The 14,081-nt window shown below is 45.4% G+C and overlaps 1 protein-coding gene and 1 long non-coding RNA gene across 2 annotated transcripts in view; one reads left to right on the top strand and one right to left on the bottom strand.

Annotated features, from left to right (window-relative positions):
- The window catches only part of SGPL1 (sphingosine-1-phosphate lyase 1), a 41,773-nt gene that overhangs the window by 21,516 nt on the left and 6,176 nt on the right, over nucleotides 1–14,081 (top strand). The window contains exons 7-10 of the mRNA XM_079976346.1: nucleotides 10,137–10,225; nucleotides 11,481–11,586; nucleotides 11,783–11,881; nucleotides 13,331–13,480. Coding sequence (XP_079832472.1) covers nucleotides 10,137–10,225; nucleotides 11,481–11,586; nucleotides 11,783–11,881; nucleotides 13,331–13,480 — 444 coding nt within the window. The remainder of the gene's footprint in view (nucleotides 1–10,136; nucleotides 10,226–11,480; nucleotides 11,587–11,782; nucleotides 11,882–13,330; nucleotides 13,481–14,081) is intronic.
- On the bottom strand, nucleotides 12,470–13,322 carry LOC307216356. The gene is made up of 2 exons (XR_013839057.1): nucleotides 12,850–13,322; nucleotides 12,470–12,800 (listed from the first exon to the last, which is right to left on the bottom strand). It is a non-coding gene; the product is annotated as an uncharacterized lncRNA (long non-coding RNA).

Here is a 14,081-nt window from a genome sequence, read left to right as displayed (position 1 = left end):
AAACAAGATTAATTGACAGGCAGCATTCAATAGCAAAAAGAACAAGGGAGCGTCACAGTTTCATTTTAGACCTAGAAAAACACCCCCCGTGGTTTGACTCAGTGACCCTCTCCTGCAGCCACTTGCAAGGTTTGCAAGAATAAGGGGTGGGGTAGCAGGAAACACCCCCCTCCCCAGTGTTGCTAATGAAGATATGGGATGAGAGGCCTAAATCCAGCACAGATTTAGGCATGCTTAATTTTAACTTCGTGTCGCAGTTAGCCTAGGGTTTATGACCCTAGCAATGCAGCGTCCCATTCTATAAACAGTGTTTCTCCAACTTGGGTGCCCAGCTGTTATTGGACTACAGCTCCCATCATCCCTGACCATTGGTCCTGCTAAATAGGGGTGATGGGTGTTGTAGTCGAACAACAGTCATACTCTGCATACTGTCAGTCTGTTAAATTCAAGAGGCATTGTATGTGGGCCAGGATCTGGGAACCCTGGCTTTCAAAGCTGCGAAACAGTGCATCTCACCTATGCCAAGAGGGTGATGGGGAGGAGAGAATGGATGCCATAGATGGACTTGAAACCAACTGGACAGTTGTTTGGCTACAGATCTGTAATAGGTCAAGGGCTTGCCTTTTGATGGGTTTGATGTTTTACTGTGGTTTTATAGTTTGTTGGAAGCTGCTCAAGAGTCGCTGCGGCAACCCAGTCAGACAGGCAGCATATAAAAGATAAATCATCATCTCTTTACCCTGGCTTTTGATACATGAGATGCATGTATTCAGGACCTACCCTGTTCTTGCAATTTGTTTTACATATTTTAAATACTGAATTTTAAATGGTTGTAACTGCCCTGGAGCCTGATGATGAAGGGTAGGTAATAATCGAAATAATAATGATGCACTTTAAGTGAAGTATACTGATTTGCTTTTGTACCAAGAGAGATGAACATCTTTATGTCAATATTTATATTCTCCAGACGTTTCCCCAGAGTAAAACTGTCAGGTTCACAATAACCGTTTCCAGTTCCTGGACGTACATGAACTTGCAAGATGTAATATTGCCATTCGATATGCAGGATGGTGTTAATCTTCTATCTCCATGTAAATAAAAGCTATCAGAAAAACTACCAAGAATAAAAAAAAATCTATTTTTCTTTAGCCTCCACTGTGTTCCTTACGAACAGCAAAACCAGCCTCTAGAGTTCTACTGCTAGGATGCTTATCTGTGCTACGGACTTAGACTGAAATTTATGCAATAGTTACCCCTTTCTCCAGGGAACTCTGGGAACTGTAGTTCACGAGGGATAGAGAAGGCTAAGGGTCTCTAGCAACCAGGACCCTCACCATACCACATTTCCCAGGAATCACAGAGGAAGCCACGATGAATAAACTGCAATACATCTTAGTGATTAATGTAGATATGCCCTAAGTTTGCCTTTCACAGTCATCTGCGCTGATCCAAAAATACCTTCTGTACATTGTCTGTATTCGCAGGTGCTTCTGTGCTTCATGTACATTTTTAGGAATGTGAGTGTGGGGTGAATTATTATTATTATTATTATTATTATTATTATTTAATATTTATACTCCGCCCATCTGGCTGGGTTTCCCCAGACACCCTGGGCAGCTCCCAGCCGAATATTAAAAACACAATACAGCATTAAACATTAAAAACGTCCCTAAACAGGGCTGACTTCAGATGTCTTTTAAAAGTAAGACAGTTGCTTATTGCCTTGACATCTGATTGGAGGACGTTCCACAGGGCAGGCGCCACTACCGAAAAGGCCCTCTGCCTGGTTCCCTGTATCCTCACTTCTTGCAGTGAGGGAACCTCCAGAAGGCCCTCGGTGCTGGACCTCAGGGGGTGGAGATGCTCCTTGAGGTATACAGGACCTGAATGGGAGAGCAAGGATAAAATTCCAGTTTTAAGTACTGAGGCAGCTGCTCATGTCCAACAGCAGATGAAAATTGCCAAGTGACTTCTCTGAAAGAGGCTTATTTGTGAGGAGGGCTGGTCCTCTTATGTCTGTGGGGCTGAACCGCAGACTGTTGTTGCGCAGTCTTGCCCACCAGTTGAGGCTGAGTGCTTCCAACTAAGCAGCGGTGCACTGAAACCACTGCTCTCGGTGCCCAGTCACCAGCCGTGACCTAGACTGGGTAAGGCATTGTTGCTAAAGAAGCAGCAGGCTCCCAGGCAGTGATGTAAGGAAGCGAGGGTTGTATTTTCGTGTACTCAGAGACCTTATTAAAATTAATTTATTGCAAACTCGTCCTGCAGGGTTAGCATCGCCTTGCAGTCTGTAGGGAAGGAGCTGCCCACAGACAGTGAAACTTAGGCAGGAGGTTAACAGTTCAAAGGACTCGGAGGTGTATGGCTAGCGGTTAATAGAACTCACTTGGAGCAGAAAATATGACATGGTTCTTTTGAGGAGGCTGTGTGGCATAAGAAACAATTCTTCAATGATATAAATAGTTGCTTGAATAGCTGCATATTTGTCGGTGGTTAGCATTTACTTCGCATTTCCTCTCAAGGGTCTTCACATATATTCTCAATGAATGCTTACAACTACCCTGTAAGACGGGCTAGTAGCTGCCTTCTTGTTACAGGTGTGTGTGTGTAATTCGGCAGCTTGGTGGGATCATCACAGCTCATTCTCTTAATCACGAAGCCCCATTAGGTCTTAGGAGCCACAGTTCCATTTTGCACAAATGTACTGACATCACACTTTCAAAAGAGCCTAAATACCATTTAACTGAATCCGTGCAGACTTAATTTGTTGGATTCACCAGTGAAGCCTTTATTTGCTTAGTTAATTCTGTTTGACTTTTGGCAACATAAAATGGGCCCTTCTGCACTATAAAGATAGAGAGAAAAAGGCTTACGTACAATTAGCAATTCCTTTTTTAAAAAGTGGTACAGTCTTTGTTAATTGATTATTGCCATGCCTGTCAATATATCTTCCTCCTCCTCTATTCCTGCTGTAAATTTCTGGAAGCTAAAATGTGTTTTTGGAATTCTGAGTGTCTGTTTTTTGTTTTGTTTTTTACTTGAGAGTAGAGCACGGATACTTCCTTTTCCTAATCTTTAAAAAAATGTTTTTCTTGATCTATTTTCTCGCAGGATAGAATTGTTGAATTTCAAGGCCCCACCTCAGTGCTTGGGCACGGCAAATGTTTATTCTGAGGCTTAATCACTATGCCTGATTAATGAAAACATAATTAGGGCATTTCCATGTGCTCTGGTTTCCATCATGGTGTTCTGTTGTGCCACAAGCGGTTTAGTCATACTGGCCACATGACCCGGAAAACTGTCTGTGGACAAACGCCTGCTCCCTCAACCTGAAAGTGAGATGAGCGCCGCAACCCCATAGTCGCCTTTTGTCAGGAGCTCGTCCTACACTCGAGTAGGACCCTGGCAGAGACACATGCCCGACTGGCATGTTCTCTCCCTCCTGGTCGATCATTTGGGAGCTTCAAAAGCTTTCTTCAAGCAGAACATCACAGCGACTGATGCCAGCAGACATCAGCACACTTAGGGATCTGCAGAGTCTTCACACCTTGTGTAACAGACCTCAGCAACTCAGCATTTTGGCTAATCTACTATATTTACATATAAACACACACGGAGCACTGCAACATGGCTCCCTCTCTCTAGCATCAGACAGCAAAGAGAAAGAACAAAGGACAATAGTCCCATGTTACGGAACACAGTATCACAGACATCCTGTCTCTGTAACTTCCCACTTTGTGGAGTCAAAACATACACTGTCATGTGATAGACAATAATCCCATGACTGCAGTCATGGAGCAGGAATTCTAACACTTTTGACTGGACTTAATCATCCAGGGGTCCTTTACCTTTTACCTTTTGACTCGGGTCCTCCTAATACATGCATGCTGTGGAGCTCCTTCTTTGCTACTTCCTTTGTAGTTGCTTCAGAATTTTTTTAAGCCCACAGAGTTTCACTTCTCAGCAAGTTTACATAACAACCTTTTTATGATTCCTCCCCTTGGGAGGTGCATCATAGAAACCTACCTCAGCCAACCCCCGCAAAACCAAACAACTTACCCTTAGATCTCCCCCTGCTGCTGCAAGCCAGCTGCAAGCTCCCATACTTCTGTGTCCTTCACTGACTATACTCTAGTTGTTAATCTAAAGAGGTAAGACATGCCATAGATTTTGCCATGAAATGTTTGTAAGAGGCATGGAATGTTTGCAGAAGTGTCAATGCAAGAGCAGGAGGAACAGGGAGAGATGCAATATGATCCCAACCCTTTGTAATTAATTTCCTGAAATTAAAACTTGCAAATCTCTGCTGCCTTTGCAGTCTGCTAGCATCCGCCACTCATCATTTGGATCCCTTCCAGTCGGGATTCAGGCCTCATCATGGGACTGAAACTGCCTTGGTCGCACTGGTTGATGATCTCCGGCGGGCTAGGGACAAAGGTGAGAGCTGTTTCCTAGTTCTGCTGGATCTCTCAGCGGCGTTTGATACCATCGACCATAACATCCTTCTGGACCGTCTTGAGGGGCTGGGAGCTGGGGGCACTGTCATACAGTGGGTCTGCTCCTTCCTCCTGGGCCGTGTTCAGAAAGTGGTGGTGGGGGATGAGTGTTCAGACCCCTGGGCTCTCACTTGTGGGGTGCCTCAGGGTTCTGTCCTCTCCCCCATGCTTTTCAACATTTACATGCAGCCGCTGGGAGAGATCATCAGGGGGTTTGGGCTGGGTGTTCATCACTATGCGGATGATACCCAGCTCTACCTCTCTTTCAAATCAGAACCAGTGAAGGCGGTGAAGGTCCTGTGTGAGTGTCTGGAGGCGGTTGGAGGATGGATGGCGGCTAACAGATTGGGATTGAATCCTGACAAGACAGAAGTACTGTTTCTGGGGGACAGGAGGCGGGTAGGTGTGGAGGACTCCCTGGTCCTGAATGGGGTAACTGTGCCCCTGAAGGACCATGTGCGCAGCCTGGGAGTCATTTTGGACTCACAGCTGTCCATGGAGGCACAGGTTAAATCCGTGTCCAGGGCAGCTGTGTACCAGCTCCATCTGGTACGCAGGCTGAGACCCTATCTGCTGCAGACTGTCTCGCCAGAGTGGTGCATGCTCTGGTTATCTCCCGCTTGGATTACTGCAATGCACTCTACGTGGGGCTACCTTTGAAGGTGACCCGGAAACTACAACTAATCCAGAACGCAGCAGCCAGACTGGTGACAGGGAGCGGCCACCGAGACCATATAACACCGGTCTTGAAAGACCTACATTGGCTCCCAGTACGTTTCCGAGCACAATTCAAAGTGTTGGTGCTGACCTTTAAAGCCCTAAACGGCCTCGGTCCAGTATACCTGAAGGAGCGTCTCCACCCCTATCGTTCTACCCGGACACTGAGGTCCAGCACCAAGGGCCTTCTGGCGGTTCCCTCACTGCGAGAAGCCAAGTTACAGGGAACCAGGCAGAGGGCCTTCTCGGTAGTGGCGCCCTCCCTGTGGAATGCCCTCCCACCAGATGTCAAAGAGAACAACAACTACCAGACTTTTAGAAGACATCTGAAGGCAGCCCTGTTCAGGGATGCTTTTAATGTTTGATGTATCATAGTATTTTAATATTCTTTTGGAAGCCGCCCAGAGTGGCTGGGGAGGCCCAGCCAGATGGGCGGGGTATAAATTATTATTATTATTATTATTATTATTATTATTATTATTATCAAAAGCCACTGAGCCCAAGCATCTTCTACCTATTACTACCCTTCAAAGAAAGTTCTTGAGCTGTTACGCTAAACAAAGAAACTAAATGTGGTGAAGAGCTGTAGCAATATTCTTATTGCCTGACCCAAGGAATTCCAGGGTGACTTTGCCACATCTACTGCACCTGGCCATGTTTTACATTGTGAAATGGGGAGCTTTCATTTTTAGTCTCCTCCCTTGCAACATATGACCTGCCACCTCTGATTTATTTCCAGTTTTCAAAGGCCATGCATGTAGGCCTTATTGACACTTCCAGCCTGTAATGGAGCCAATTTTCCACTTGACTTTCAAATGCAAAATATATTGCAACAGTGAGAAAAAGATTAGGGACAACGCACAGTCTGAACCTCTGGTGAAAACTGAAGAACTGCCAAGTCATAAGAGCCAAGTCATCTTACCCATAAAGAATTAATTGTAAAGAAGAACTGCCAAGTCATCTTACCCATAAAGAATTAATTGTCAGTGGCGGCATTTTGTTTTTACCAGAGGTTCAGGTTATGTGTCGCTCCAGTTTTTCTGTGTCTGTGGGCATAGATGTGCTGCCGTCTTGTGGGTTTCCAACCAAACTCAGAGGATTATATGCTTCTGTCGTACTGCTCTACCATTGTAACAAACTTGACATTGCCTCTTGTGCTTGCCAAACCACTCCCACTATTACGAGGAAACTATCCATGATATTTAATCCCAGAACCAAAGAATATTCCTCTTGGTCTCTCACACACCCTTTCTGTCTTCTGCAGAGTTCAGAAAGGCACATCTTAAATGTGCTCTTCCCCGCTCAGACTGGCAACATTCAGAATAATCTTGTCAAGAAACAAAGTGAAAAGGAAAATTGAGTAAGGCCAGTTTTTTTGCCCAGCTGTTCTAGGGGGTTTAATAACTAGATATGCACCGGAAGCAGAACTTTCCTCCCTCCCAAATGTTGATGTATGTACTACAGCTTCCACCAGTTGCTGTGCTGGCAGGTGCTGATGGGAGTTTTATAGTACAGCATATGAAGGGGCACCAGGTTGGGGAAGGTTAGTATGAAGATTTCCTGTCAAGTAATTTCCCTACACAGAACAGGACAGAATAAAAGAGGAGTTTATTGTATAGGAAATGCTATCTTTGCTTTTATTTATTTGGGGGCGGGGAGATGACACCCCTTGTTTCCCTCGCTTGCAAATAAGCCCAGCCTTTTCTTCCCAGACACATGCCATGCTGAAATTCTCCAGTGCTTTACTCAAATCCCACTTGGGAAGAACAACAGCACTGGGATAAGAATCTTGCTGAGCCACATACAATTCCTTGTTGGTGTTTTCACAGCTGTCCGGCTTCTGCTAAAAACAAACAGTGCATCATCTGTTCTTTCTTTGTTAGAGGGACAGGGTCGGGAGTGACATACTGTCTTGTGCAATGACAGTTTGTTTTCTTGGCTTGTGTTTTTTTTAAAGGGAGAGGAATCAAAAGGATGTGGGATCTTACATTGACAAATTGTGAGCTATATATTCCAAGGGGGTTACAGTGATTCTGAGAATTGGTAGGGAATTACAGGTTTCACAAATAAGCCATAGGTGGATAGCTCAGTTGATTAGAGCATGGTGCTGATAACGCCAAGGTTGCAGGTTCGATCCCTGCATGGGGCAGCTGCATATTCTTGCATTTCAGGGCGTTGGACTAGATGATCCTCAGGGTCCTTTACAATTCTACAATTCTATGGCAGGGAGCTGATTTAAATTTGTACTCATTCAGTTGGACTTTGTGCTTTCATCTTGCAAGTAATTTTTTATAGTGTGAGTTATTACTTCTGGCACACACCCTTTTTTTTCATACGCCCACAATATATGTGCCTTTATTATTTGTCATTAATTTTTTTTAAAAAACATATCATTCACCTTTCCTTATAGTAAGTGCACTACAGTGGTACCTTGGGTTACATACGCTTCAGGTTACATATGCTTCAGGTTACAGACTCCGCTAACCCAGAAATGGTGCTTCAGGTTAAGAACTTTGCTTCAGGATGAGAACAGAAATTGCTCAGCAGGGGCAGTGGGAGGCCCCATTAGCTAAAGTGGTACTTCAGGTTAAGAACAGTTTCAGGTTAAGTACGGACCTCCGGAACGAATTAAATACTTAACCTGAGGTACCACTGTAAATCTATTACATTGACCTTCAGTACTGGCATTGTGTTTTCATGAAGGCAGCTGAGGCATAGTTGTGGGTAGTTCAACTTTAATAACCTCCCCCAAAGAATCTTGGGAAGTGTAGTTTGATGAGGATGTTGAGAATTCCCACACAGAACTACACATCCCAGGATTCCTGGGAGAGCAATGTTAATATTAAACTGGTTTGTAGTATAAATATACCCACTGTCACCCAAGTACCATAAGCAGTGAATTTGAAATTTGCTGCATGAGGCTCTTTCTCCCTCTCCTTTCATAGAAATGGTTCTTGTTTATTCATATGCATGTAGGAAGTACTCTAAAGGTAAAGGTAAAGGTACCCCTGCCCGTACGGGCCAGTCTTGACAGACTCTGGGGTTGTGCGCCCATCTCACTTAAGAGGCCAGGGGCCAGCGCTGTCCGGAGACACTTCCGGGTCACGTGGCCAGCGTGACATCGCTGCTCTGGCCAGAGCCAGAGCCAGAGCCAGAGCCGCACACGGAAACACCGTTTACCTTCCCGCTAGTAAGCGGTCCCTATTTATCTACTTGCACCCGGAGGTGCTTTCGAACTGCTAGGTTGGCAGGCGCTGGGACCTAGAGGAGCTTAAAAATAATCAGAATAGGGTGCTGTGGAATGCCAACATTATATGTAGTGGAACTGACAGATTAGCAAGGAAGAGTTATATCCTCTAAACTTTCTTTGAGAGAGTGTGTACATATAAATATATGTGATAAGACATCTCTCATTTTCCCTTAAAACAGTCAAATTCTTGAGATAATGCATTCAGCTTTTTTTTTGCATACAGAATTAGAAAGATATTCCCAGACGTTGTCTGCTTCATTTTTCGCTCGTCAAGTTCTGAGCTTCCCCCTTGTATTAGAGGAAGTCAGTCAGCTATACATGCTTGAAAAGGCTGTCAGCTGTTGCTGAGTCACCTGGCATTGGCCAGCTGCCCACTATATTGCAAAAACCAGAATAAATGTCATGTGACAGTGATTCATACAGTCTCAAGGAGATAATAGTCTACACTGGAAGGTAACCAAGACAGTGTTATATAGGCTAAAGTTGACACGAAAGCTTTAAGCAGGGGTCTGAACGTGGCAGTTCTGCAGTTGCGCTCACAATCTCACTCAGTAATGGACTCTTATTTACATTTCTACTGCTTATAAATTTTGAATTGTCCCATGAAAAGTGGTCATAATCTTCAAAATACAACAACTCTGCTCTTTTCTTATATGCACAGTAACTAGAATGTTTGGAGATGCTTTTGCACAAAGAAGAAAGAGTGGCTTGGATGCTGGATCCCACAACACCAGGCCAACAACAACAACAGCCGAGTCTCTTAAGCAGATTTCTCATTCAACTGTCTCCCTTTCTCAGATTACTTCAATGTCTCTTTGGGTTTATGTGTACCAACAAGTCTGGCTGCAGAAAAGTCCTTGCCACAACTGCTGTCATCCATTCCTCTTTACTGGAAAGGGTTTCAGAATCAAGCATCGGGACGCAGGTGGCGCTGTGGGTTAAAGCCTCAGCGCCTAGGGCTTGCCGATCGAAAGGTCGGCGGTTCGAATCCCTGCGGCGGGGTGCGCTCCCGCTGCTCGGTCCCAGCGCCTGCCAACCTAGCAGTTCGAAAGCACCTCCGGGTGCAAGTAGATAAATAGGGACCGCTTACCAGCGGGAAGGTAAACGGCGTTTCCGTGTGCGGCTCTGGCTCTGGCTCTGGCCAGAGCAGCGATGTCACGCTGGCCACGTGACCCGGAAGTGTCTCCGGACAGCGCTGGCCCCTGGCCTCTTAAGTGAGATGGGCGCACAACCCCAGAGTCTGTCAAGACTGGCCCGTACGGGCAAGGGTACCTTTACCTTTACCTTATATATATATATATGAATATATATATCCCTATAGTTGGAAACAACCTGCTGCCTACAGGAGCTTTTGTAGTTAACATGCTGATAGTCCCTTTGTTCTGTTTGTGCAATTTGTGTGGGTGGAAGTCTTCTGTTGTTAGGACAGGGCATTGCATCTCATTGGCTTGATTTCGGTGTTGCTGTGGCACTTACATGCTCTCCTGTGATGTGTGTATGTGTGTGCGTGGGTGTCTATATTTGTGTGTGTGTGTGTGTGTGTGTGCGCACTTGACACTCTTTCAGAGTTTCTGATAACTAGCGACTAAAATTCACTTTCCAGTATAAGACAGTACTTCCATTTGTATGTGGTCATTTAAGTGTGTCTGTTGTTTTTAATTCCTTCTTAACAGATGACCTCTGGTGGGACTGAGAGTATCCTGATGGTCTGTAAAGCTTACAGGAATTTGGCTTACGAAAAAGGAATCAAGCATCCAGAAATGTATGTAGCCCATTCACCCCCCCCCCCCAACAAAGTAACTAATCACACCCTTAATATAGGAGAAGCTATTTTCATTAAGCATCTTTTTAGATTGGTCACTACTTTACCTTTTCATATGCTGGGCCAATACTGTTGATATTTTCACCCCTCCCATTGCAAGAATCTCCTGATCTGATGTTTTGAGAAAGGAGGGGGCAGAAACTGCTCTTCTACTCTTCCGCTCCTGACTGCCTGCCTGTGTGTGGAGACAGTCTTATCTATGCAGTGACTAGATGGCTGACTGGGAGATGTAACACTCATGCAAGCCAGTAGTTCTTTAGTTTGTAGTAGCTATTAGAAATAAAAGGAGTTATGCTTCACAGCTAGCTTCTGCGTTATTTATACTCTGCATGAGTCTGGTGCTCACAATGCACAGTTGTGAGTCCAGTGCACTGAGACCTGCTTTCCAGGATTGGAAGGTCTCTGAAAGTGCTCCAGTCGCCTAGCCCCGCCGGGGCAAAACCAGTTATGGAGCCCAGTTGCTGACATCGGTTGAAAGGCGTACTGACAAATACTTTACACTGAAGAAAATGGAATCAAAAACTAAACGGGAGGGGTAGCCAAACATGGTTCCCTGCAGATGTTTTTTGGACTCCCAACTCCCATCAGTCCCATCCCCTATGGCTGATGGTCGTACTCTGAATTCACTGCAGAATGGCAAGAATTCAAAAAGCACAACTTTGAAACCTCTTCTAAATGCACCCCCCCCAATACTTTTGCTTATCTAGGAGCACTTTGGAGTTGGGTTGTTGTTCATGGAAGAATAAACTGTCAGTGGAGGCAGAATAATAGGATCACAGAATTGGAAGGGACTACGAGGATCATCTAGTCCAGCCCCCTGCAATGTGGGAATCTTTTGCCCAATGTAAGGCTTGAATCCATGACCCTGAGCCCTTCCATTTCAAAAGCTGCCTGCCATGCAGAGGGTGGTGACTGTTGTTTGCGACAAGCCAAATGCCCCACTGGGCATACAGAATAACTTGGGCAGTTTTCCAAACTGTGGTCTTGTGTGGTTGCTGGTTTTTTAATAGCAAAACCAACTTATCAGAGGTCCATGCGATGCATGCATTTCTTTAAGTCCCCCACATCTCCCAGGCTTTCAGGTATATATCAGTTTATTTTTGTGCAGCCAAGGAGGGGATGAAACAGGAAGGATACAAATCACGGGCAACTACAAACGTTTTCTGAGACATCTTGCTATATCTGTCTTCCCCAGGCTGGTTCCAGTGAGTGTCCATGCAGCATTTGATAAAGCAGCTCATTATTTTGGGATGAAGATTGTGCACATTCCATTGACCAAGACGATGCAAGTGGATGTTAAGGTATTGTTCAGATATTCTCAGACCTCTTATCAATAGTGACTCTGTAAAGTATTGAACATCGTTGGGCTTTCTAGGACAGGGTTCATCAAAAGGCCCTGTATCCCGATCATAGTTGCAGGCCTGATGTGCCATTCTGAAGACTGGTGTCTAATAGAGCATCTTGACTGCCTGATCGTTTCCTCTTGATTTTTTCCAGGCAATGAAGAGAGCCATTTCCAAGAATACAGCCATGCTGGTCTGCTCAGCACCGCAGTTTCCTCATGGAGTCATGGACCCAATTGAGGAGGTCGCAGAGGTAACTACCTTTGTGCTACTTCAACCTGAGATATACATTGCTTCCTGTGAGGGGGGGGGGAGAGTTGTTTTCAACACACAAAGTTTATCCCTCCAGTCCCCTGGTCCATAGCTGATGAATGGAAAACCCAGATGCATGTACAGATCTGGCCTCCTGCAGGGCATCATCTGTCCATAAATACAAACTCACATCACTTGCAAAGTGACTGCAATATCCTGATGTAGCTGAGTGCAGCTCCACATCTTTGGAAGATAGCAAACGGTTCTATTACCATACCTTCTGTGGTCTTAGGCCAGGGGTCGGCAACCTAAGGCCCGCAGGCCACAAGCAGCCCATGGGGGTCGTTTAAGCGGCCCATGGACCCCCACCGCCCACTCGGGGACCCCCATCGCCCGCTCGGTCGGCTCCCGTATGCTGCGCTAAACCAGCGCTGAGCAGAGTCGGGACTGTTGGCAAAACCTATTGGTGTTTCGCAACTTTCTGACTAGTTGCAGGACCTTAGCCAGACCTAGCAGAGTAAACGCAGAATCCACAGAAGCAATTGGCGACTTGTCTGCAGACAGAATAGACGAAGCAGGAACCAGGAACTTGTAGTTAGGTATTTATTATATACAGTGGACTATTTACAGGAACAGAACGCGGATCTTTTGCTAGCTCTCTCTGACACGACTCACAACTCCTACACTGACACACAGAACTCTGAACTCCAAACTCTTGAACTAACACATTCCAGTTAGTAGGCCATTATCACTCCCTTGAGATAGCTTGACCAATCAGGGAGCTGTCTCCATGTCTCTGTTATCACCAGGCAGACTTACTCCTTCACATGACCTTCTGGCTGTCTGCCAAACCTTAATTGACTGAGTAGCTGCACATACACAGTTTCCCAACAGGGACCGCCTTCCGCGATGCTGGCCCACTTTCCATTGGCTGCATGAAGCCCCTGCAGCCAATGGGAAGCTGCACACACCTCCTCCGCTCTGGAAGGAGCACTGGAAATAGCGTTTGCACATGCATGTGCACGCACGCACTCCGGCCCACTGCAGTGTCTGCGGGACCGTGAACCGGCCGAAGCCACAAAAACTTTGCTGACCTCACAAGGACTGTTCCTTGTGATCAGTTTTGGATTTGAAGCAACCCTGTATTGATGCAGATCTCCCGTTCATTGACTTCATGAGGATCAAAGGGAGGATAACAGTTTGGAAATTACAAATAGAAGGACTTTGGTAGACACTACCAGAATCTGAAGCCTCTGGTCAGGGCCTCCTTGCTTGTAGAATGCCTTGAGAATGGTGAATTTTGCATCTTTTTGGGGAAGAATGCTCAGTCATTTTTTCAAACAATGTAAATAGGTTTGATATATTTGAGATTCACACTTGGCAGGAAGTTTCTGTCTTGTTGCTTTTGGTTTAGCTGGAGAAACTAAGTTGATTTCCCCCTTTGGCACAGCTTGCATTGAAATACAAGATTCCCTTCCACGTGGATGCTTGCCTGGGAGGCTTTCTCATTGTCTTCATGGAGAAGGCAGGGTACCCTCTGAAGGGGGGTTTTGATTTCCGAGTGAAAGGTGTCACCAGCATTTCTGCAGATACGCACAAGGTGAGTTTAAGCAGGTTTAATGGAGAAAATCTAGCTTGAGTCAATTGCCCACTCTCCAAACTGAATCAGGCATGCTTCCTTTAATTCTGCTTCTGGTTCATTTGTACGGAAAGACTTTTACGATCATTGCCACTGGGCATTTGCCCTAAACTGCAATCCTGAACATAAGTCCTTGCAAATAATTCTCACTGCATTTCTGAGTAAACTTGTTTAGGTTCAGGGTATATAAGCATGATGGCAGGTGTGTACACAGCAGGAGAATTTACCTTTGCAAGAAAGGAGTGGACTTTAATAGAAGACTAAATGCATTAATTAATACATTAATCTTCAGAATGTTTGGAACTGGGTTCAGATGTGATCCTCTGTCTTTTTAGCAAGTTGACACCTATCCCCTTGTTATGCCCCATCTTTGAACGAGACACTCCTAAATAGCTTGCAGGCTTCCCATAGGCATCTGGTTGGCCATGGTGAGAGCGAGATCCTGGTGCAGGTGGGTCTTTGGCCTCATCTGGCAGAGCTCTTACCTGCCCACAGACTTTCAGCAGCTGGAATGCTTTATAAGAAAAAAGAAAACCCACACTTAACATTTTAAAAATCACTG

The sequence above is a fragment of the Podarcis cretensis genome (genome assembly GCF_951804945.1).
Source record: "Podarcis cretensis genome assembly, chromosome: 5".
Classification (NCBI taxonomy): Eukaryota; Metazoa; Chordata; class Lepidosauria; order Squamata; family Lacertidae; genus Podarcis; species Podarcis cretensis.
Note: the sequence above shows the minus strand (reverse complement) of the source record. Positions and strands in the feature narration are given on the sequence as shown.